The sequence below is a fragment of the Dermacentor silvarum genome, chromosome 6, assembly GCF_013339745.2.
Source record: "Dermacentor silvarum isolate Dsil-2018 chromosome 6, BIME_Dsil_1.4, whole genome shotgun sequence".
NCBI lineage: Eukaryota > Metazoa > Arthropoda > Arachnida > Ixodida > Ixodidae > Dermacentor > Dermacentor silvarum.
The window spans coordinates 132,108,709-132,133,544 of NC_051159.1; the positions used below are offsets into that span (position 1 = coordinate 132,108,709).

At 45.4% G+C, this 24,836-nt stretch overlaps 1 protein-coding gene across 1 annotated transcript in view; it reads right to left on the bottom strand.

Moving 5' to 3' along the window:
- The window catches only part of LOC119456020 (ammonium transporter Rh type A), a 61,003-nt gene that overhangs the window by 19,217 nt on the left and 16,950 nt on the right, over positions 1 to 24,836 (bottom strand). The window contains exons 3-4 of the mRNA XM_037717612.2: positions 10,000 to 10,183; positions 4,998 to 5,148 (exon numbers count right to left, since the gene is read on the bottom strand). Of these exons, the coding sequence (XP_037573540.1) occupies positions 4,998 to 5,148; positions 10,000 to 10,183 (335 nt within the window). The remainder of the gene's footprint in view (positions 1 to 4,997; positions 5,149 to 9,999; positions 10,184 to 24,836) is intronic.

The window sequence follows — 24,836 nt, forward strand, 5'->3', positions numbered from 1 at the left end:
GATCGCCTGACCTTCCCTTGGTCACGGTCAAGTTACTCACAAGAAACATAACCATCAAACACAAGGTGCATCCAAGACAAGCTTCGCTTACCCCCATTTTCCGGTAGGGGAAGGGTCGACAGTTTTCTTTTTTTCGAAATTCACTCGGAAGTGATTATGCAAATTATTCACTCTGGGTAAGAAGTACAGTGCATGTGTAACTGTAAAGAAGTGATTTACTCATATTCTTGTCATCCGCTTTCGAGAAATTTGGCAATGAATTGTTCTAGACCTCTGTGTCATCCCAGACGGCCGAAATGAATCTCGAGGTGTGTTTCGAAGTCTCTGAGATTGCGAGAAAACACCGGGCGCGGCAGCAACATGGCAATACGTATACTACACGTAGTTGCATCTTCATCTCGGCATTTAATCACTGAGCTGCAGTTTTTACCACAGCAAACATGAGGAGATGATGAAGATAGTTATTTTTTTCATGTACATGGAGACGCAGCTTTTGGCGTCTTTAACCGTGGCAAAAAAAAAAAAAAAAAACTGTGTTTCAAGTTCATAACATAGCAGTAGACAATGAAAACCACCTTGAAGAACGATTATGCCCCATAGTTGTGTGCGGGTCTCAGGAGGGTATGGGTATTGCGGCTAGAAGGGGCAGTGTGACGGGCATGATCGAGGAGCTGCACAAAATGGCAATGAAACGTGGCGACCCTCTTAGGGGGCGCTGTGTGCGCCGGGAGCGCGTTCAGCCGATGCAGCGGTGCATACGTATAGACGCACCCACAGTGGAATGCGTGCTACCTTTTCGCCTTTTCTTTGCGAATTTATAATTTTCGCATTCATTGTGCACGTACGTGCATTTATCCATTCGCCAAGCCTTGCATGTGCGTGCGAAAAGAGCGAGAAGCGGCGCAAATGTGACAGCCGGGAGCGCGTCGTATTTTTCATATGTCGGTGACTGACGTCGAGAATATCTGACATGCATGGTGCAGACGCGTGCAGTGACACACGTCACTGCACGCGTCGGATAGAGTAAAGCTGAGCACTGGATAAAACGCTGTTATTCCTGTTTTAGTTGAACCCTACACTGCAATCGCGTCATCCACAACTAAAGAATTTCGTAGCTTCAATCTCGCATCTGGCATTGCTTTGTGAGAAATATTCTGCACCACCTAGGCCAACTGACGAGCCAAATAAGCGTATTACATAAGAAAAGGCAAGCTCAAGTTGTCTCAATCAGCCCTGAATAGCTCTCTCACAGAAATAGAATTATTCGCCATAGATTATGCAATTAAGTGATGGCTGCGTGGTTTGACCATTTTACATTTTTTTTTCTTGAGTGCGTGTTAATTTTTTTTCGTGTTCTCTGTTGTGTTATAGTGCCCAGTTCATTTCATTTGTCACGCTCCTGTGCGATATATACCACAAAACCTTTTCCGGAATAATCGGTGTCAGTGCATCTGCACTGTTGCTCGCCTTCGCAGTGCTCTAATTAATTTTTGCCATGAACAGCATGCCGTGATATGGAATGTTGTAATTGAAAATTGAATTATGTGGTCTTACGTGCCAAAACCACGACCCAATTACGTCGGGTACGTTAATTGTAGCGGGGGCTCCGTATTAAGTAGGCCACCTGCGATTCTTTAACGTGCACCCAATGCATTGTACATGAACGTTTTTGCATTCCGCCTCCATCGGAGCGTGGTCACCGTGCCGGAGTCGAACTCGCGACCTCGAGCTCAGCTGCGCAAGGCCGTAGCAACTATATGCGATCGTGGCGGGTAACATGAAAATCTCTGAAAGTCAACAGCACCAGTTTACACATGCCGCGGTGGCATGTCAGCCTCGCTGTCACTCTCGCTAGCCTGTGTTATGCGCGCATTCCTTGTACACACAAGCTCTCGCCTCGCTAAGGCCCAAAAGGAAAACGCGCCAAGTGTCTCAACGCGCTCGCTTGCCCGCAAGGAGTTCATAACTCGAACGACGCTCAGCAGCGTTCAAATGGACATTGGGCCACTCCGAAATCTTCAAGTAGGCCCACAGCCAAATTTCAAGTTGGTCCACCCCCAAATTTCGAGTTGGTCCACCCCAGATTTCAATATGGCCCATTCCCAAACTTAAGTTGATCCTCACCCAAATTTCAAGTTGACCCACCCCCTAATTTAAGTATGCCCACCCCACACTTCATGTTGGCTCATCCGCAAATTTCAAGCTGACCCACTTGCAAATTTAAGTTGGCCCACCCCAAATTTAATTTGGCCCACCTCCAAATTTGAAGTTGACTCACCCGCAAATTTCAGTTGGCCCACCCTTACATAAGCTTCTCCATGCATTTTCTAAGGAGCTCTATGTATCTCTATGGGTATTCTATAATTATTATTTTTTACTTTAAATTGTTCCTTATCGCTTAAAAAAGCTACCAATCATCTGCATTTACACTATCATAACGATTAAATGCCTTAACTTTGCAAATTACGCATTTTTGTGCAGATGCAAGGCATTACACGTTTCGCGTGACAGGGCTGGGAAGCTCGCCAAAGAAAGCTTACGCTTTAAAAAACGACGCTTTATTTTCTAGCGCGCAAAATTTGTGCCTATTTTTCAGCCACGTTCAAAACACGTGTCTGCTTTCGAAGGCATGGCGCTGCTACATCCCACTTCTCTGAAGCTCACACAACGAAGTAACGCGTTCAGTAAACAGTGCACTTCTAGAATACCGTTTAAACATTGCGCGCTACCGCGCTGGCTCAATGTGTTCACGGCCGCAGCGCTGGGGACCCTACGCGCTCCCGATGACGACAGCGCTCCAGAGAAGTCCTAGCGGCGGTCAAAATTTTCATCGCATTTTGCGCACTCCTCTCCCACGGCGCGCATACGGCACCCGTCACACTGCTTCTTCTAGCGACCATAGTATAGGCTCGCTTTAGTGGGCCCCTAAAGGGAGCATATACAGTAAATACAGATTTTCCTCTAGTGTGGATGAGCCTTAGAAGAGAGAGAGAGAAAAAAAAGGCTGTTCTTGAAGCAACAGAGGTTTTTCTGCTTTCTTGCTTTGACTAGCACGTCGGCCACGTCATTATGCCAGAGTGTGGTTGCACCTAACCGTGTCGTAGGGGAGCTTTCGTATATGTCTATTTATAGGGAGTGCGATAGCTTAGAGTAAATAAAAGAATATTTGCCGTGCTCTGCTCCTGTAATGAACTTTTTTTTTTTTTTTTTTGCAAAATGTATGAAGCGAAACTGGGTGGGCAGTTTGGAATCGAGGATGCCATTGGAGAATTCGACAAGTTACAAGCACCGATGTGGCCTTTAAATATCCGTTCAAGGATACGTATTTCGTCGAGCTCATATGTAACAAGTTCACTGCTCTCGCCACTTCGTTCCTTGCCATGACTAAATCGGCTGTCCTGACTGGCGGGTGTGCTGTCCCGTCTTTCTTGACTCGCACCACCAAGATATCAGCGATTGCTTCTCCAGACTGTATACTTCCGCATATTTCTTATCAAGCACTTCCAGTTCACGATAGGCAGCCTGCGGTCGCCGTCAAGTGGGCTTAAGAGGTTTCTGTTTACTGTTGTCTCAGAGCTCTCAAAGCCAACCAGCACGACGTGCTAGCGCCTGTGGTGGAACGATAGCTCAGTGGTTACAACGTCCAGTGTCTTGTTTACCTGGGATGGCCACAGGCGTAGTCTTTAGAATATCGCCGGCGGGAAATATTCGAATTTTCTTTGGGTGTCAACTGTATATCATTAGGTCAGAGGAAATCTAACTTATTTAGCTGTATTGTAGACTAAGCACTTCCAGACCGAAGCATCTGTATCTTTGGGAAGGGTATGTTAGGATGTTTTTAAACTTGAAATATTTTCATGACTATTGTATTGAGCGAGGGACGGTGACACCCAGCCTGTGGCGCACGTGATCCGAGACATAGGACTAGGAAGATACAAGCTGTAGGCGATAACCAACAATACTTTCTGCGACAAGCTGAACTTATCTCGCAGGCATCATAACCCGAAGACCCGTATCTATACAAAATTACAGCTCTGAGTCGTGATACCCTCGATTTATTGTTTTTGACTTTCCGCTGACTATATCGTTCGTATAGTGCACTTCTTTAGTTCATGAACTACTACCAGAATACTAAATAAACAACTCGAGCGAGGAACAGAAGAGTAGGCATCCACTAATGAACATGTTGGCTTTTTCAATCAGAATCGGCTACATCAAAACTTTTGGACTTTCAGAGAAAGGCAGCTATTTGCAGTGAAAGAAATCACGTATGGGAGAAAGAAAATAATGTAAGAATCAAACGAAGACACGCTATGCTCTACACAGTCCAAGTGCAGAGTAGGTGTATGGAGACGAAGTATAAAATTTCAAGTACACGAACTGATACACAATGTGCGTACTCTACTGAATGTAACGTCAAGCGCAAACGTTTACGGGACGCAAAATCTGTCAAGAAGCTGAATTCTTCGTGAAGCGTGGTTACACTGCCTCAAATTAAATGTTCCAGAATGTAGTAGCCTTTGCCACCTACACAGTGATTCATTAAATTACAATTGCCATGCCTTAACAGTGCAATAATTAATATTTGCAGGGGAAACCGCATCCCGTAAACTTCTGCGTTAGACTGTACACTGTAGAGAAAGTATACAGCATATCTTTAGGCATGGGGGGGGGGGGGGGGGGGAGGATATTCTGTAAGTGTCCACCTAGTAGACATGTCCATTTCGTTTGCTGCTGAAGTTCTGATTGGCTGGGCTGGGGTATGTGTGAAAAGGAGACAGGCTCCCCCAGACAATAATGAGCAAGCACTTTAGCAGCAGACGAAATGGACATGTCCACTACGTGGATACCTACAGTGTGCCCCCCCCCCCCCCCCCCCAGTCGGTGTCACGCATGCGAAACGCTGTGCATATAACGTATAAGTACATACAAGACATGAAGCCGGATGCGCCAGCATAAATTCGGAAGTGAATGTAGTATGGTGACGGTGCGCATACCTTGAGCAGGTCAACGCCCAAGTGCTCGCTGCAGGCGAAGAGCACCACTTCGACGGCGGCCATGACGACCAGCTGCAGTGGGCTCGTCTTTCCCAGCACGGCGCCGAACGAGATGAGCACGCTGGCTGCCGCGAATTCGGCGCCCACCAGGCTGCGCCGCACATAATTGAGTCGTTATGCGAGATCAGGATGCCTTAGAACGCGTACTTATACAGCGAGGTACAACAAGGAAGAAGAAGCATGTGTTTGCTGCGGTAAAGGTAGGGAAACGATGGAACTTGTTTTATTAGAAAGTGGAGATATCTGCCCAGCGGTCAGTTTAGGCTCCTCTGGCCTTGAAGACCTTGGGTTCAGTGATAGCAAGGGGGAAAGAAAACATGACTGCAATGGAGATTAGTAAGAGGCGAGTGGAAATTTGGTGGCTGAAAAGGAGCAAGACGACAAACAACGGAGTAGGGTTTTCACTTGGGCTTGTTGGTTTTCCATTAAGAACGTGTAGCATTGCGCGCAAACAACATGGACAAAAGAGGGAACACGTATAACACACACGAGGTGCAAGCTATCAACAATTGATTGCGAGAAGAACGTGACCATAATCCCAAGACCCGCTTGTGTGTGTTCCTTCCTGTGTCCGTGTGAAAAAGTTTCCGCACTAAAATACAATATCAAGCTGTCCATGAAAGTATCAAAGGGCTTATGTCTAACCCTGCAACTTGCTGCGTTTAACTCTGAAATGTCCAAACGCAGTTCCACATCAACGAAAGTCAGAACAAATGATGCAACTTTATTTTTGGCCATGGAGAGTACATTTGAACACAAAAAAAACAGGCCAATGAAATGTTAATCTAGTCATAACCTTATTAGTATTGTAAGTATTTGTTAGTAATTGTTTGCGGAACCATCTACAACTGAAAACTTGCTCCAGCGTATAAAAAATTCTATTATAGGCTATGCGTTATATACGTTTCCGGCGCTTAAACCAGAATTTCGAGGGATGAAAACATCGTATATCTGATAAGTTGGACATTACTGGGTTAAGATGCGTGTCTGGTGATGCACGCTTCGATTTTACACTCTGTATCATGCATAATGTTTTTTTTTTTAGTTACAGAAGTGATACAGAAAAAAAAGAAAGAGTAAGAGAAATGTAGAGAAGTAACTTGGTTTGATACCCTACGCAGAGGAATGGGAATACAATGATGAAAAGCTGAACTGGAGATGAAATAAAGAGGAGAGTTCTTGCTAGCATGCGATGACAGTCTTTTTTTTTTTAAGAAAGATTCTTTTTTCTCGTTTTTGTTCCTTCTGAAGGGAGCAGGGCTTGAAAAGCCTGCTGGATAGACGTCTGTCGAGGCCAAGGACCCTGCACTCTATAGTAAAAAAGTAAGAAATGAAAGAAAAGAACTCTTCATCTAAATAGTAAAGAGAAAGATATGGGTGTTGCTTCGTTCAAAGTCGTCTTCTGTGAAGAGGTTGAGCCTTCCCCAGCTATTCGATTGCTATCTCCTTCCCAGGAACTGCACCCCCCCCCCCCCCCTTCCTGCTAGAAGAACAGAAAGGAAACGAACAAGATACGGCATGTTTATAAGATAATTATTCTTACGAGCTTTACCAAGTACCTAGTTCAAAGAAGTCCTTATCTGACCACGAGTACGCCCAGGAGTACGCGCTACTGAGCACGAGGTCGCGGGATCGAATCCCGGTCGTGGCGAAATACAAAACATTCCATGGATGCGAAATACAAAAAAATGCCCGTGTGCTTGCGTTGTAGTGCATGTTAAAAAACCCCAGGTGGTCGGAATTAATACGAATCCCTCCACTACGGCGTGCCTCAGAATCAGAACTGGTTTTGACACGTAAAACCCCATAAAGAAGAAGAAGAATGACCAGGAGTTCCTCGCATCTCTTTGATACCTACTTAATGCCGTTCTTGAAACTATACGTAGAGTGCTTTCTTTTCAATGAAGGTACCGAAAAGAGATTAGTTGAAACTAAAAAGGTTCTTTTGTTGTTTTTCTTTTCTTCCACATTGTATACTGTATATACATACATTAGCTGAAACACATATATGCTGAGATAACCGCAACAAAAATTGTTACTCCTGACATGAACTTCGGGAGTGTACCCAATCTCCCTAACACCTCCCCTGCGCTTATTGGTGCCAATTATTATTATTATTATTATTATTATTATTATTATTATTATTATTATTATTATTATTATTATTATTATTATTATTATTATTATTATTATAAAGTTTGTAGACACAAAAAAGACATTAGGCAAGAAGGAAACGTAACAGGCCAGCCACTGCCCCTGGAAGGGGCGCAAGCCATGCCTGCTCTTCACTGTATGGAGCCCCGAATGTTCAGGGCTTTTGTGCCTCGGTTTTTCTTTTCTCTCACTATCCTTCTTTCATTACTCACGATCTAATACACGTGCAGTAGCATGCCATAGGCTAACCTCCGCAGTTATTATTAGTTAAACACTTGTTTCTTTATCTCTCTAAAGGAACAAAATTAGAGCACTCATTTTTTTACACTCCTCTGTCGATAAGAGTTCAAGGTTCAGTTTGCTTCCAAAGTGATTTTCGCTGGCAGTCCAGTGTAATGAGAAAATTCCATCTTTCGATGCCCAGGGTGCCCCGTCGTTGGGGGTGACGGTTGAAGAAAAGGTCTGACGGGTCCCGAGGGAGATGGCGTCGTCGCACGAAAGGTCTCGTGGCCCCCGTGGTTGACCCATGCGCGCTCCGGCTGCGTCGCTTAGCCCAGCTAACGATGCCCGGTGATCGATGGCTGCGCGATATTTCGATCGGCAAGACTCGCGTCGCGGCTGCACCGTTCGGTCTCACCACCCCAAGCACATGCGCGTACGTTCGAGGACTTTGGTCAAATTCGAGGAACAAATCAATTATAAAACGGCGAATCGTGGACGACAGCCCGTGTGCTTGCGCGCAAGGTTTGTAATTGTGCGTCAGAAGCCTCCCCGTAATTTGTCGTTCCTAAGCGTGCGCTCCTCTCCTTTCTGCACCGTCGTTTGCTTCTTTGCTCAGCGGCCCTGTGAATGCAGGGCTCTAAAACAAGATATGGTTAAGTGACAGATCTGCACAGATGTCCCGATACACTTCGACTAAGAAAATTTACGAGAGTACATTTTGGGGTTTAGCGTCTCGAAACTGATAGGCGGTGTACAACTTATGAGGGACGCTGTAGCGGAGGGCTCCGGGTTTATTTTGACCCACCTGATGTTCTTTAACCTGCGCATAGACATAGTATACGCGAGCATTCTTGCATTTCGCCCTCATCGAAATGCAGCCGCCGTGGCCGGGATTCGAACACGCGACCTCGTGCCTAGCAGGAGAACTACATAATCCATGCTAATGAAAATACAAATTAGCTGATAGCGTGAGGAAAACGGCGCTTATCACGATGCGGCCGTTTGATTGGGATTTGGGAGTAAGTCGTGGAAACTTACTGTAAAGAGTTCCTACCATGCTTAGATATGTCTCGAATATATTTGGTGAAGGTGGCGCAAATCGTGGGGAATATTCTAGCTAATATACTTTCTGTTAAAGGTTTACAATCATACTGAATGACTAATGAGCAATGAATAATGAAATTCTCAAATACCGATATTATAAACGAGCAGGCTACAGCGTCTTTGCGTAGATTCGCCGTGGTGGATGTCGAAGACCCTTTGCGGCATGCGGTCTTGCGAAATACGATACAGCACAAGTTGTTGCACTTGGCCACGACTCGATCGGCCCTGACAAGCGTTCGCCGGGAGAGTTAATGGATGTACCGTAAGTGACATTTCGCTTCCATTATATTAGCTATTGTAGATACCAAACAAATACAGTTTGCGGGATTTCTTCTGTGCCGCAGATCTGATATATGGCTCACGTGTCTATAGATCAACGCTTGCTCTCGTCCCAACTTCACTTGCGTTCTCTTGGCATGACGTTTGGTTACCCCGATCCATGTTATGCTGCTCCTCTTTTTCGATGAAGCACAAGTGTACTACAATGCAAGCATTATCGCGTATAAAAAAACGCGACATCAATACTACTCACTGCTCGAATATATACTGATCCAAGCGGGGCATCAACCGGGCAGAGAGCACGGTCAAAAGCGTTTCAGTCCGAGCGTGCTAGCGCGTAGGTATGTCCTTTCTGTATACTTCGCGGCCACCTTTGAGAGCCTGGAGGAAATAACCACCTAAAATGTAGCCTGGTGTCTCCTGTTGCGTCGGGAGGAGGTGGGTGTTTCTAATCTGTACGCGTTATCTACGTTCTTCCCTATATTTATATGTTCCCGTTCCTCCTGTTAAGGGTCACAAACCGAACTCGGAAGGTTCTCCTCCTAGCAACGTTTCACTTTCTACATTAAAAACGCCTCTACTTTAGAACAAATATAAAGAAAATATCTGTGCAGCTGATGCTAACAAGCCGACTAAACTGATTATAGCAGCATGTTAATTTATTCGCGACATATACCAACAATATGCCGTCGTAGGCGTCTACGATGTCCCAACTTATTTTTAAAAGAAGGTGCACAAGTTGCACTGGAGCCTTCCATACGATCGCACTATTGAAGTATTCCCAATAAAATTTATATTATTAGGTTGTGCTCGAATACTAACTTACTTACATGTATCGGAGGCGTTAATGGCATTAATTGTAGAATAGTATCGTTACATGCGCAGGCGGCGTAGCACGCGAGTGTGACATGTCTCTCGGCTATGAACCTCTGTGCACGGACGTAAGTCGCACACTGCACAAAGCGTGTCCATTACACAATGTACACATCACTGACGCTCACTGTAGTAACTCATCGTCAGCTGTCTCTCTCCATCGCCAACCCGAGCGTGGAGCGGCTACCTAGAGTCATCCAGCCGACCATTCCACTCTTAAGACTAGCAAAATTGTCATTTCTCTCTTAGCATAGTAACGTGTTTTCACATTCAGTAAAATGGTTCCCAACGATGCAGCGTTGGCTTATACCTGAGCACGTCGACGACGATCCATCCTTTTTGGGCGTGCCAGACGCCGCGCACGATCGCCGCCCACTGGATGCTGAGCGCGGCGATGAGCAGCGTGAAGCCCACGGCACCGTAGCCGTAGCGCTTGAGAAACGTCATCAAGAATCCGAAGCCGACGAACAGCATCACGTTCACGTCCTGAAACACTGCATCCCGGAAACAAGCAAACAGCAAGCGCGTGAGTGCGCGGTACATGACCGAATGCCGACGCACACGTGTCTGTGACCAAAAATGCGTATTCAATAACGTTAAAGAAAAATGTAATGATACCATGGAAAACCGCATTTGAGCTCTTCGTTATGATTAGCCGGACAGTACTTCTTTAGCCGAAGTAAACAAGTAGTCTGAGAGGCATGGTTAGGGGACAGTCGGAAAAATTGTTCCACGTCGTTGCTGCTATAGCGTGCAACTTCAGTAACCGTTCTCGATCATATCACCCAGAATGTTTGTTGGGCCAGATTCAAATCATCTGGGTCCCGGCACATTCCTCACATCCAGGAAATGAGGCTGGCCACAATTATCCCCGAGGGTTCGTCAGCCGGGCGGTGGGAGGTCTCGACCTGGGTTCAGCGAGGGATCGCTTCGTGACGTTCCACGAAATTAATATGCAATACCACGACGGTAGACAAAAAATACCCCCCTCCACATAAATAATTGGATAAACTGCAATAGGTGGCCTCGAGACAGTTGCAGACTGGCTCATTTGCCAACCCTTACAAGTATTCACAAATACATCCGGGCTGCTTCTCACCTAAATGCAAAAACTGCGACTTCCATAAGGCGGACCTGACACATATATTGAGCGACTGCCCCGGGCGAAAGCCTAAGGGCGGAACTCCAACTGCCTAATAATTATAATAATAACGACGATGTTTATTTCTTCAGCGTTTTACTCAAAGTAGTTTACGAGTGAATGAATAAATACAACACAGTGATAGAGTCTTTTTTGTTAATCAGGAAAATTTGACCTCAAGCCACCTCCTGAATTGTAATGACAATGTGAACACAGCACTGAAGGTACACGTTGGACTGGTGGGACTGGATGCGCGGGGAGGGGGGGGGGGATGGTTAACTCGGCCTCAGGGGGGGCTTACAACCCCCGAACCCCCCCCCCCCCGTCGGTGCGCCACTGACACGAAAGTGAAACGTGTCTTCACAGAAGCTGTTGAATGCTTTCTTCGTGAACTCACGGTCTGTTGCAGCGAAAGGCGCATGATTTGCGGCCCGGCAACGGTTTGCTTAGCGCGCAGCGTCCTCTTGGCGAGTGGCTTCAGCGACGTTACGAGCATTTTGGTCCGACTCCACAGTGTCTTGGGCAGCCAGTTGAGTTGCGACGCGCTCAGCTTTAGGAATGTGAGTGGCAAATTTCGCCGCGCGCACCGCGAACGCACGAAGGCGTTCTGCTTCACGGTGGCGTGTCTCTCGCCGGACCAAAGCGAGATTCGCCCGTCGACGCCATTGCCTCTCTGCTCCGCTTAGCGTAGCGTTTTTCTTAGTTCTTGTCATTGCAAGCGAAGCAGTAGCCGGCGTGTAAGCACTGCTGATGCATGTTGAAGCTGCACTCCGTAAGTGACGAAGTGCCACAGGCTAATCTGACGCGAAAGACAAACCATTTGCGGCTATACCGCGTTGGAACCTCCGCGGGACTGTGACTACCGTAGCGCTCCCTGTCGGCGCTCGTTAGTGTCACGATACAGTACTTCGCTTCACCGCTCCCAGGTGGCGGCGCCATCCCTGTCAACAAAAGTCCAAGGAGGCCTTATGCTATTACCTAAAAGACGCGAAGGCTAAAGCCTTGTAAAGCAACTGTAATTCACAGTAATCCTCCTGAATCCTCCCTAACCCACCATAAAGTACCTTAATCCCCCTTAATCCACCCTAATCCTGCTTAATCGACATTAATCCACCCTAATCAACCTTAAACCTCCTTCATTCTCTTTAATCGACCTTAATCCACCTTAATCAACTTTAATCCACCCTAATCCACCTTAGTCCACCATAATGCACTCTCATCATCATCAGCCTATATTTTATGTCCACTGCAGGACAAAGGCCTCTCCCTGCCATCTCCAATTACCCCTGTCTTGCGCTAGCGTATCCCAACTTGCGCCTGCAAATTTCCTGACTTCATCATCCCATCTGGTTTTCTGCCGACCTCGACTGCGCTTGCCTTCTCTTGGTATCCATTCTGTAACCCTAATGGTCCACCGGTTATCCATCCTACGCATTACATGGCCTGCCCAGCTCCATTTCTTCCGCTTAATGTCAACTAGAATATCGTCTACCCCCGTTTGTTCTCTGATCCACACCGCTCTCTTCCTGTCTCTTAACGTTACTCCTAAGATTTTTCGTTCCATCGCTCTTTGTGCGGTCCTTAACTTGTTCTCGAGCTTCTTTGTTAACCTCCAAGTTTCTGCCCCATATGTTAGCACCGGTAGAATGCAATGATTGTACACTTTTCTTTTCAACGACAGTGGTAAGCTCCCAGTCAGGATTTGGCAATGCCTGCCGTATGCACTCCAACCCAATTTTATTCTGTAAATTTCTTTCTCGTGATCAGTGTCCCCTGTGAGTAGTTGACCTAGATAAACGTACTCCTTTACAGACTCTAGAGGCTGACTGGCGATCCTGAATTCTTGTTTCCTTGCCAGGCTATTGAACATTATCTTTGTCTTCTGCATATTCATCTTCAACCCAATTCTTACACTTTCTCGATTAAGGTCCTCAATCATTTGCTGTAATTCGTCTCCATTGTTGCTGAATAGGACAATGTCATCTGCAAATCGAAGGTTGCTGAGATATTCGTCGTTGATCCTCACTCCTAAGCCTTCCCAGTCTAAGAGCTTGAATACTTCTAAGCATGCAGTGAATAGCATTGCAGAGATTGTGTCTCCTTGCCTGCCCCTTTCTTGATAGGTAACTTTCTACTTTTCTTGTGGAGAACCAAGGTAGCTGTGGAATCCTTGTAGATGTTTGCTAAGATATTCACGTATGCCTCCTGTACTCCTTGATTGCGCAATGCCTCTATAACTGCTGGTATCTCTACTGAATCAAATGCCTTTTCACAATCTATGAGAGCCATATAGAGAGGTTGATTGTACTCCGCAGATTTCCCGATTGCACTCTAATCCACCCGAATATACCTCAATGCAGCATAATCCACCTTAATCCTCTTTCGCACTCGATCAACACACGCCGAGTATTGACGCCCCCTGGGTACTGTTCGAAAACTGACCAGCCCCTTCGTCAACAACAGAAACTGCCACCGACAGTTAACAACGAACGCCTGGACATCAGATTCAGTGGGCATGGTAACAGTGGTTCTTGCACCGCTCTAAGCCACTACTTATTCACCATGCAGGTGTGTACACAACCTTCACTATACGCTAAAAAATCTAACAACCGCTTTCTACTGCTGTTCCCGTGCCCACGGGGGCAGTGCGATACTTTGAGCGAATGTTTTTCATTGGCATATATATTGCCGTGTTCAGGTGACATTGAAACGAACCCTGGACCTAACACCCGTACCACAGTGTCACAAGACTTGAATGACTTACTCGAAAATCCTGCCGAACAAATGAACGTTTTATTCAGCATGTTGAAAGACGTACTCTCGTTTCTTACAGATCTCTAAAAGTCAGTCTGACCTTGCCGCTGACGTTAAAGCAGTTAAACCCGGACAAAAAAGCATTCACGCAAAAATTAGTGGCATCCGGAAGCGGCTTGACGAATTAGAAGAAAAATCTAAATAGCTCGATCACACGACAGAAGAACTAACAAGTATGCAAAAATCTGTGGAAAAACTAACCGATGAGAATAATCAGGTGCAATCTAGATTAACCGACCTAGAGGACAGATCGTGATGGGACAATTTAAACTTTCACGGGGTTCCAGATTTGAAAGAAACCGGGCAGGAAACCGAAGTAAAATGAACAAATTTCATAGCTGTTGTTTTCGACAGGTTTCCCTAGTGAATCATTTCAAAGGGCGCACCGTTTAGGTAACTTTTAACCTAGTAAGTGTGGCCCCATTCTAGCCAAGTTTACTAATTTCAAAATAAAAGAGAAAGTACTGTCACTGTGTAATCAACTAAACGATAAGAACATCACAGTCAGCGAAGACTTTTCAATCGCAACACTGCAGGCTCGTAAAAAACTTTTTGACTTTGAGAAAGCTTAGCCTGGTTTACCGCAATTTATGTTACGTTACAACAAATTACTCATTAATAACAAATGTTACATGTATCTTCAAGACTGCGATCAAGTTCTAGAGGTTAATAAACGCATCGATCATGCCCATCTTGTCTATGCTTCGTCGGCTAGCACGTCCACATATATGTGGACGCGTGAGGGGAGGTGGCCGCAAATCTGTCCTCAGGTATCAGTTCTTTTTTCTAACGTTAGAAGTGTACTAAACAAGTATAATTCTTTATCATCAGCTACTGACACACGCAGCGCAAATATAGTTGCTTTAACGGAAACATGGTTCCACGCGCATGTCCGTGATCATGAAATCTTTGTCGACGCGAACCGCTTTCACATATACCGTTGTGATCGCACCATGTGTAGGGGAGGAGGCGTCCTTCTTGCCGTTTCAAAGGACATTCCTTCTTCATATGTTCATATGAACATTGAACTCGAATTAGCCTGGGCCATAGTAACCATTCGCTACCACAAGATTATATCAGGTATACGCTATCGCTCTCCCTCCTCACCTTCAACATTCATCGATGAACTGCATGATGCAATTAATATATTTTGTACACGATTTCCTTCATATCCTTTGTTTCTACTAGATTTCAACTTTCCGAGTATAACATGGAACGCAAACAAGCCTTATTCATTGCCGTCTTCGCCACAACCTCGTGCATTTCTTATGCTCACTTTTTAAAGGCGAAGCATTTGCCACTTTGACAGTATCTATCTATCTATCTATCTATCTATCTATCTATCTATCTATCTATCTATCTATCTATCTATCTATCTATCTATCTATCTATCTATCTATCTATCTATCTATCTATCTATCTATCTATCTATCTATCTATCTATCTATCTATCTATCTATCTATCTATCTATCTATCTATCTATCTATCTATCTATCTATCTATCTATCTATCTATCTATCTATCTATCTATCTATCTATCTATCTGCCACCTACGTCTTTGTGCTCTCATGGTCGTTTCGTTAACTTGGTATGTACCAAAATTGGCACAGTAAGACAAGAGTGTATGACGAACATACATGATAGGTCATGACATACATGTCATTACATGCGTGTCATGTAGGTCATGACAGTGACTCCGGGAAAACAGATGAACAACCAAAAATCGCTGAAATGGGTTCAGACATGGGTACTAAGTGAAGGAAACACTAAAGGATGATGGTAGAAGTCATATTCATGAGCATGACTCAACAAAAATGACAATGACTCTGCGAAAAAAATATTACCACTCAAAAACAACTGGAATGGGTTCGGACGTAGGCACTAAGTGAAGGAAACACTAAATGATGGTGGTAGAAGTCATAGTCATGACCATGACTCAGCAAAAATGACAATGACTCGGCGAAAAAAGATTAACACTCAAAAGCTACTGAAATAGGTTCCGACGTCGGTACTGACTTACTAAGTGAAGGAAACACTAAATGATAATGGTAGAAGTCATAGTCATGAGCATGACTCAGCAAAAATGACAATGACTCAGCGAAAAAATATTAACAGTCAAAAACTACTGCATGGGTTCGGACGTGGGTACTAAGTGAAGGAAACACTAATGGATGGTGCTAGCGGTCATATCTATCTATCTATCTATCTATCTATCTATCTATCTATCTATCTATCTATCTATCTATCTATCTATCTATCTATCTATCTATCTATCTATCTATCTATCTATCTATCTATCTATCTATCTATCTATCTATCTATCTATCTATCTATCTATCTATCTATCTATCTATCTATCTATCTATCTATCTGCCACCTACGTCTTTGTGCTCTCATGGTCGTTTCGTTAACTTGGTATGTACCAAAATTGGCCGTGACTCAGCAAAAAGGACAATGACTCGGCGAAAAACGATTTACACTCAAAAGCCACTTAAGTGGGTTCTGACGGGTTACTAAGTGAAGGAAACACTAAAGGATGGTGGTAGAAGTCACAGTCATGACTATGACTCAGCAAAAGTGACAATGACTCGGCCAAAAAGATGAACACTCAAAAACCGATAGAGGGGATTCGGATGGGGTACTAAGTGAAGGAAAAGGCTTAAGTTTGATGGTCGAAGTCATAGTCATGAGCATGACTAAGGCTTTCGCCTTAAGGTCTCTTAATCGTAGTTAAAATGACTCCTGAGGACTCATGTCATGAATGTCATGACACGCGTGTCATGTAGGTCATGAAACAGCCGCCTACGTCTTGGTGCTCTCATGGTCATTTCGTTAACTTGGTAGGCTCCCCGCACACTGCTGCGCATAACATCAGTTCCCACAGGGCGTGGGATCTGCCGGCTTTTTTTCTTTAACTCTATTAGTAACGTTGCCGACCAGGACATCCAATAACAGTACTAGCATTCGCGATCTAATACTTACGACTCGACCAGACTTCGCTACCGCTATAACCTATATACACCGGGAATCAGTGATCATTCATTGCTTTCCTTTTCATTTAATGCGCTCTGTCCTAATGCGCCCTGACCGCCCGAAGCTTGCGTTGGCGGTTACGTAAATTTGACGCCAGGAGATCGCAACAAAAGTCAAAACTGAATAGTTTAACGTTATACTGCCCATGGCCTTTTCGTCGAACCACAAGCCCAACTAGCGTTATTTGGTCTCATTTGACTTGAACCAGTGTGCAGACACTTCGATGAATTGCAGAAGAGGCAGGATTTCGCAAGTTTCCTTCAGAACACCTCTGTAAAGGCGCACATAGACGTATGCGTCACAAGGAACCATCTTCCCTGGACGTCATCCAGAATGCGCTTAGCTCCTTTCGAAGTCTCTCATGAGCTACATCTTGCGCACGCCGCTCATTTTACTTGTGCGCACGGGTATACAAACACACGCGAGGTCAGGTTTATTTGTCAGCTAAGCTGCGTGTCCGGGCGCATAGCGCACGATGCATTCTACGCGGTGCCGCCAAGGCTGCGCTCGGCGCGTGCGTGCATTCGTTCGTATAGACCGTGTGCCACAGCCCATGCACGTTACAAGTGAGCTCGTTTTCACCGCGCGTGCAGAAGCGGAACAAGACCTTCTATACAGGCATTCTTTTCGCCGTGGCAGCGTAATCGCGTCGTGTCACGAAATCAACAATCGCTGGTCACTCCTGGCATCTTCGTTTGTCTTCGCATGGTGAGGCGTTCGGCTCGGCTGTAATTTCATGTGTAACCGCGAGAGGAAAGGTTTTTCTCTGTGCTTCGAACAGAGGGTGTCATCCAAGAAAGGCTGAAATTGTCATTCATGCAAGGTAGAGCGAAGCTGCAAAGGGAACCCATACGGGTTTTTCAGCGTGAAAGCTTCGCAGTTGAAGAGAATTTCGTCCTGGTCAGGGAATCGAACTCGGGACCAATGCCTTTCCGTGGTTGTTGCTCTACCATCTGAGCTAATCAGAAAGCTAGCAGATCGCAAAGCGAGGCCGAATCGATCTACAAGACAAATCGCAGGAACACCGAATGTGGGCGGATGACAACTTGTGATTTGCCAAGGTGTCATCCACTGCAGAAGAGTTTGAGTGTTACATTCACGTCTTAGCCCCTTTATGTCAAGGCGACGGCGGGCAGCTGCGTCCAGAAACAACTGTATTACTTCATTTATTCACTTACTTTAGATAATTAGCATTATAAAAATAGTTTCGATCTCGCCCATCTGGAATAGCTGTCCCCATTATCATGTAAAGCTCATGACCGCATTGCGCGTGCCGAAGCTAGATCAGTTTGGTATGTCATTATTTGCTGCAAAGGGCTCACAAACACGTTTCTCAATGTCTTTGGTGTGGTTAGTGTATCCATATTAACGCGCCGCTTGCGATATTGGCATTTTCAGCAGCCCGCAGGCAAATAGAAGAAAACGCGCACAATACATAGATAACAAAGACAGCCGATTCCTGTTGAACAGAAATGAATCGCTCGTAAATAAACGTACAAATAGTTGGTGCACATACAACAGGCGGGTTTCCGGAAGTGGTTTGACGTCCATTTTCGAGGCGCACCGGAAATGTGGCCTAATCTAGCTTTATAATTAGCCGCTCGCATTGCATTGTTCGAGCAGGCATTGGCGATGCCTTCACTTCGGTCTGAAATTATTGCTCTGTGGTGTATTTTTAATTCCAGTAACCCCTTCAAAAGGCACGAGAAGTACATTGTGAGCAAGACCGATGGTGACCAACGGATAGATGCGTATACACGCGCCGTTGTTGTGCAAATCTCCTTCGTGTCTAGCGTCTATTTGTCGTTTGGACACGCGCGCACACACAAATCGTCGTGCTTCGACTCAACTCTGATATTAAGAGGAGAGAGAGAAAGGCCAAGGGCTGCGTTTTATGTCGGTAGCCTGGCACGCGTTCTGCAGACACGGCCCCTGCGTGGCGTAATAGCCGGACACCGACAATGCGCCAGTAATTGGCCAAACGGTATAGCCCCTGCGGGGCAGGCGGCACAAAGGGAGGGCTCCACTGCAAAGAGGCCGCCGTTAAGCGTCACCATCGCACGCGCGGCGGCAACACGCAACAAAAGAAATGAAAGAAAGAAGAACAGGAAAGGAGGCGAAATAGAGAAAGTGTGTAGCTTTTCAAGTTGAGCACACGAACTACCCTAAGCTATACAGTGCCTATTCTGTAGCTGCTGGGGTTCATGCCTCAGCCCAACGGGCGCCAGTCAGTGTCGCCATCGCACTCCTCGGTGCATCGTTCCAAGTCTCCTTTGTGGATGGTACACGTTAGGTATTCATCGATATATGCGTTACGACAGCTGTTTCCTTCGTTCTTCTGCAGAGTTTACTCTTTAAACTGGAAGAGTGCAAGTCATCTCCTACCTCACCTCAGCAACTCACTTTTTTTTTTCCCCCCCGCTTGGGTTACGCGGCACAGAGCCAGTATGAAACTAAATATAAGCATGCAGGCGCGTTTCATATAGATATTGCAACAGTGACTTCTAAAAATGTGTTGTCCATAATCCACATTTCATTGTATTCAGTTTAATCACTGTTCAGTTTTACACCTTTAACGTGCCCCCAATGCACGGGACACGGGCGTTTCTGCATTTCGCCCCCATCGAAATGTGGCCGCCGCTGCCGGGATTTGATCCCGCGACCTCGGGCTTAGCAGCGCAACAACATAGCCGCTAAGCCCCTGCGGCGGATGAATATTGTCCAGTGTCTGAAGTGCTCCGCTCCTACTTCTGCAGTGGATGCCCGCCATCTAGTTTGGACGTGCCCGGGGACAAGGACAATTCGCGAAAGTGTACTTAAAGATCCCCTGGTGGTCAAATTATTCCTGAGTCCCCCACTACGGTGTGCCTCATAATCAAATCATGGTTTTGGCACGTAAAACCTCAGAATTCAATACATAATATTATTAATGCAGCGTGCAACATCTGTCAAACATTTCCAAGCCATTCCGGGTATGGCAGGATCTATTGACAAGCTGCGTGGCAGAGCCCCCCTCTCCCTCCGTGACACAGCAAGAAAAGTTTCACTGAGGCCCATCGAAACTTTTGACGAAGACTGCGCATTGGTTGGGAAGAGAGTCTCGATCACAACGCCAGCGGCCAGCATGCAATGACGCCACGAGCATGCGCCGGCTCGCCCGAGTGATTCCCTTGAACGCGTAATCGTTTTCGACCACGCCAGTCACGGCCGCTTTGTTTCTTGGCCGGCGGATATAATTAGATGCACGGAATTCGGCTTGCTCTCCCACCTATACCTGCCTTCCCCACTTTGTCACGAGATGCACGCGTCGCTGCTGACGTTGTTGTCGTCGTTCAATGTGTCGCAACCGGCTGTAAATCAATCGACTCGCAGCTCGGCGTTGACGCGCATGGGTGCACCGCGTCTAGCGTTCAAGCCTTTACCTCTTCAACGTTCAGACGGGTTTTTACTGGTTTCTTCGAAGTATAAATCTGTGTAATTTGGGTCAGCTGCTGACGGCGGCCAAACCATTTATTTGCGAGCGAACGCCTTATAGTAGTTGGCGCTGACACAAACGTACCGTGTTGTATGTCTGACGTCTTACGTTCGTGATCGTGCATTGGTTGTTAAAAAGGGTTTGTTTCGTACTGCTGACCTTTCTGAATCCGCCTATTGTACTATATATACAGTGAACTCTCACATGTGTGAACTTCAAGGGACCAAAGGAAATAGTTCACTTAACTGAAAGTTCACTATGCTGAGTATTCACTAGAATATGGAACAGCAAAGGGCACTGCAGACATCGAGTCAAAAGTGTTCAATGTAATTTATGGAGTTATGGATAATGAAGCATAACAGTTACGTTGCTGCCTATCTCATTCTGAAAAAAAATCTAATTTTTATTTGCACTGGTGCACTTAAAGCGCAAGACGTAACAAAGCTGTCAAGAGAGTCCGTGTTTTTGTGCACTTCTTTTGGCACAGCTTGTTGCTGAGACACGAATCTCTCAACTTTCCAAGGCATCCTACAGCCTCGGCTAGAGTTACAGGTTTTGAATCTGCCTGTGCCATTGCATATTTCTCGTTGGACTCTTCTTCTTCGGGACGAACACTGGAAACAATATGGGGATGGATTCGGATTTGGAACACTGGATTTGGGGGCGGCGGGCATCGGCTACGCCAGCGCTGCTCAGCGCAAAACTTCGTTGAACTGATTTCAAAAATGAACCTGGGTCCACTGATCAAGTTTGTTCAACTGAAATATTCGCTATTCAGAAATTCGTTTAATTGAAACATTTTTGCATAGAATGCATAGGAAAACCGCCGGGAATTTTCCAAAAAGTTCGCTATTCTGAAATATTCGTTAAACCGACGTTCGTACAACGGAGAGTTTACTGTATGTGGCAAGGGCCGGGGGAGCGGCAACAGTTGAACGACTTCATTCTTTGGAAACTATAAGATATAATGTCGGACCATTGCTACTGCGGATTTAAAGCATGCAATGTTCATGTTTTGGATGTATTATGTTTGTAGTTACAATATCTGGGTAAGGACTACTAGCCACAGAAAAATGAGAGCAGCCTGTTAACACCTGTGGATACTTGCTTTTGTATAAAAGTGTGCGCATGCAGAACAATTAAGTGTTGTGTATAAACACACTTCCTTTATTTATTTATTTTGTGGCTAACCAGCGGTGCAGCAAATAGACCTCCAGTCAATGAATGGGAAAGTCACAGAGCACGGCTATAACTGAGACTGGTGTCAGTAGATGGCAGCATTTGTTTGTGCTACCTAGGGAGCCTACATGCAACGCCGTTGCATGTAGGCGCCCTAGTGCTACCCAAACCAGTTTACGTTGCTCTACAGAAATTTAGAGCGGGCATTCTTTCGCACAAAATTATAGTTCCTCCTGTATGACTAAAATGGATGGCGCCTTTCAAGTGGAGAAAGCACGTACGCACGCACGCACACACGATCGCAGTTGGGGTGAATAAACATTCACAGTATACTCGAATAAACCTGCCGGCCTCATCAACAGCACTGTGGAATTTCGACCAGCAGGTTCTGAAAGCCTAGCGTTCGAGTGCCCGGCGTTGAAGAGGAGCACGCTTCTGGCATTTTCCTGCAATGTTGACCTTGACTCTTGGCTTTAGAACCGCTTCCATTTCCCGACCCTAGATGTCTGCTACGAGCGAGAATGCACAGACGGCGTAAACGGTTGCATAGTTACCATAATTACATAGCACGCGTACATAGCTCTTTGAACTCACCTTCGTGATCACCTGGATTTCCCTGTTTATTTCTATTCCCCTCATGCCTGCGCATAGTTGCTAGCCGGAGAGACAGTCTCCCCAACCAACCTAACCGCCTCTCTTTCAATGGAGGTCTATTATTATTTCGAGCGACTTTGACTCCGATGGGCTTTCTGTTTCTCGATAACTTTCGTGTCATGTAGTATTTTAAATGAAAAAAATACATAAAAACCAGATGCCCTTCATAAAACAACTTTGGATGTTTTATTTTTTTTTCAGTAAACACCAGCGTGCAGTTGCTATCCGCTTGTACCAAAGAACTCTTCCAAGAAAAGCTCTTTGCGTCCGCCTCAGCCGATCGACTTCCTGGTACGAAGCACCGTTGTCGCGCAGTCTCACGGGTCGAGTATTTTGGTCGTGCAGGCTGGAGGAAACGGACGCCTCGGTGACGGGCTCGATGTCGTTGACAGATGTCCCGCGAGGCGCCTCCGTATAGAACCTCGCGCCCCTCGAACCGCGTTCTCGCGAGCTGGTCGGCTTGCACTGAACGCGCCGACACTGACACCGGCTCGGGGTTCAAGAAACAACGCTTATCTTCCCGGTTGAGCCTAAGTGGCGATGACCGGTTGCTCTGGCTGCGTTCCAATACTCGCCGTAGACGACTAAATAGACAGCAATGCGGGCAGGCGGCTATCTTTAAATCTCGTTCAAATTTTGACGAAGCTGGCAAAAAAAAAAAAAAAAAAAATATTCGCAAGGACTGCAGTGAAGTGAAAAACGATGCGGTCTACTTTGCTGGGAAAGCAAGATGGTGACTGAGCAGAACGCTTGGAAACTCGGTGATAAGGTCGCCTGCGCAAGAAACAATGTCATCATGCTAATTTCTTATGCGCTTAATGTAAGCTATAGACGTTGTGTTTTACAGTGAAGCTGTTGGTGCGACTATAAAAGCGTTCGGAAGCGTTATATACGCGTTTTCATTGTGCCCTGAAAAAAACAAAAAGACTACGTAATTCACCACTATATTGAAGGAAATGAAGGGGGACATTAGCGGAAAAGTGCGGGCAAATGTTGAAGTGTGTAGGGGCAAAATAAAATTACTAAGCCCTCGTTTCATGCCTGTTTAGAGGTGGCATATGAAACGCTTGCAAAGTTCTGCCGCTGCCCTGGGAGAACCAAAAGCGGCAGCAATTGTATATGCGAAGAGAATGAAACCATGTAAACCATGTTATGGGTGACAGGCACACAAAGTTTGCACTGTGGTAGATTAAGTATTTGCAGCAAATTGCTTATGCAAGCATTACAGAGGTTTAGAAGCGTATTTTACGAACCGCATAGGAAGCTTAGCCAATGTCGCGAAAGAAGCTGCTGGGCATCCCGCAAAATTGCCATTTCAAGAAAGCAGGGGGGGTATCTTATGTGTGATGTGTCACTAAGTTTGGAGAGCGCCAGCTAATTACTAGCATTGTCAGGAAATCATCAAGAAAGGGCTTGAAAACATTATTCGTCCGTTGAACAGTATGCTTCCCAGTGTCCCGCGACAACTGTACGTGACATCGAGACAACATTCAGTGGAAAAAGAGAACGTGTTAAAGGTGATGCGTGGTAACGCTCCCGTTTCTGGATTAATTAGGAGCGTTGTAAATAATTACTGAACTTTCACTTTCTCTCTATATTTTATGTATTATCTCTCGTTATACGAGGCTCGTGTAGGTTTGCCCGGTGTCCTCAATGAATTAAACGAGGCAACTAGTTTATATTTGGTGCAAATAAGGGACATGCTATGGGCAATGTATAGGCGAAGTTCATAATGTGTGAACCTTTTCAGTACATTGCGCATTGAATTGCTTCGAAGCATTGTGAGTGTGTTTTATGGACAGCGCAGAATTTATACAACTGTCCTGTGAGAACTATATTAGCCACTGAGATTAAATTTAGTAAAAATGGGGAGATATGTCAGATAGGCATGCAAATGTATATGTATGTAAGTAAATTAGTCTTTTTCTGTCTAAATATTTAGCACGTGCTCGAAATTGTTATACAGGGTGTTTCAGCGAACCCTTTCAAACATTTTTTTTTAAATTGCCTGTGGCAGATAGCACAATTCTAGTCCATGAGCTGTCTCCTCGAAGAGGCGGATGTCACTGGCACAAAATTGATAAGCATATTCCAATAATTAACAAATATTCACTAATTAAGTGTTTAGCTAATTACCTTATGGTCCATATTGCAATTTACAAGTTCTAGCGGGTGAGACTGCAAGGCATATTCATTTGAAAATAATTGTGTGGATGACAACATTTACGAGATATACGCCGTCAAACTTGTAAAAATGCGTTGGCGTTACACTTACTTTCTTAACAAAACGTCGTTTTATGTATCGAAGTACAAGAGTGACTGGAACGCCAATGCATTTCTCCGCAAAATTCGGGAATTCGTATCTGGAAACCGGTGTCATCCTGAGAATTCGTTCCAAGTGTATCCGTCTTGCGAACTCCACGGCTAGAATTAGTAAAGTGCAATATATATGGTAATTAGTTAAAAATTTAATTATTCCATTTTTGTTAATTAACCGATTATGCATTTCAATTTTGGAGCAAGTAATGTCCGCCTCTTCGAGGACACCACTTCATGGACTAGAATTGTGCTATCTGCCACAGGCAATCAAAAAAAAAAAAAAAAAGAAGGACACTGAAGGTGTTCGCTGAAACACCCGGTATATACCTATACAGCCGTCATCCGTTATGTTCACCAGTGTCCCGAAATGACCTAGCATTTCACCCGACAAGGGTGAACTGCTAGGTAGAGCACTGCACGGGCCTGATTTAATTGTCGGCCCGAGCCCGGCCCGGGCCCGCTTTACGAGGCCCGAGCCCAGCCCGGGCCCGTAATACAAAGCCCAAGCCCGGCCCGGAACCGGGCGTACAT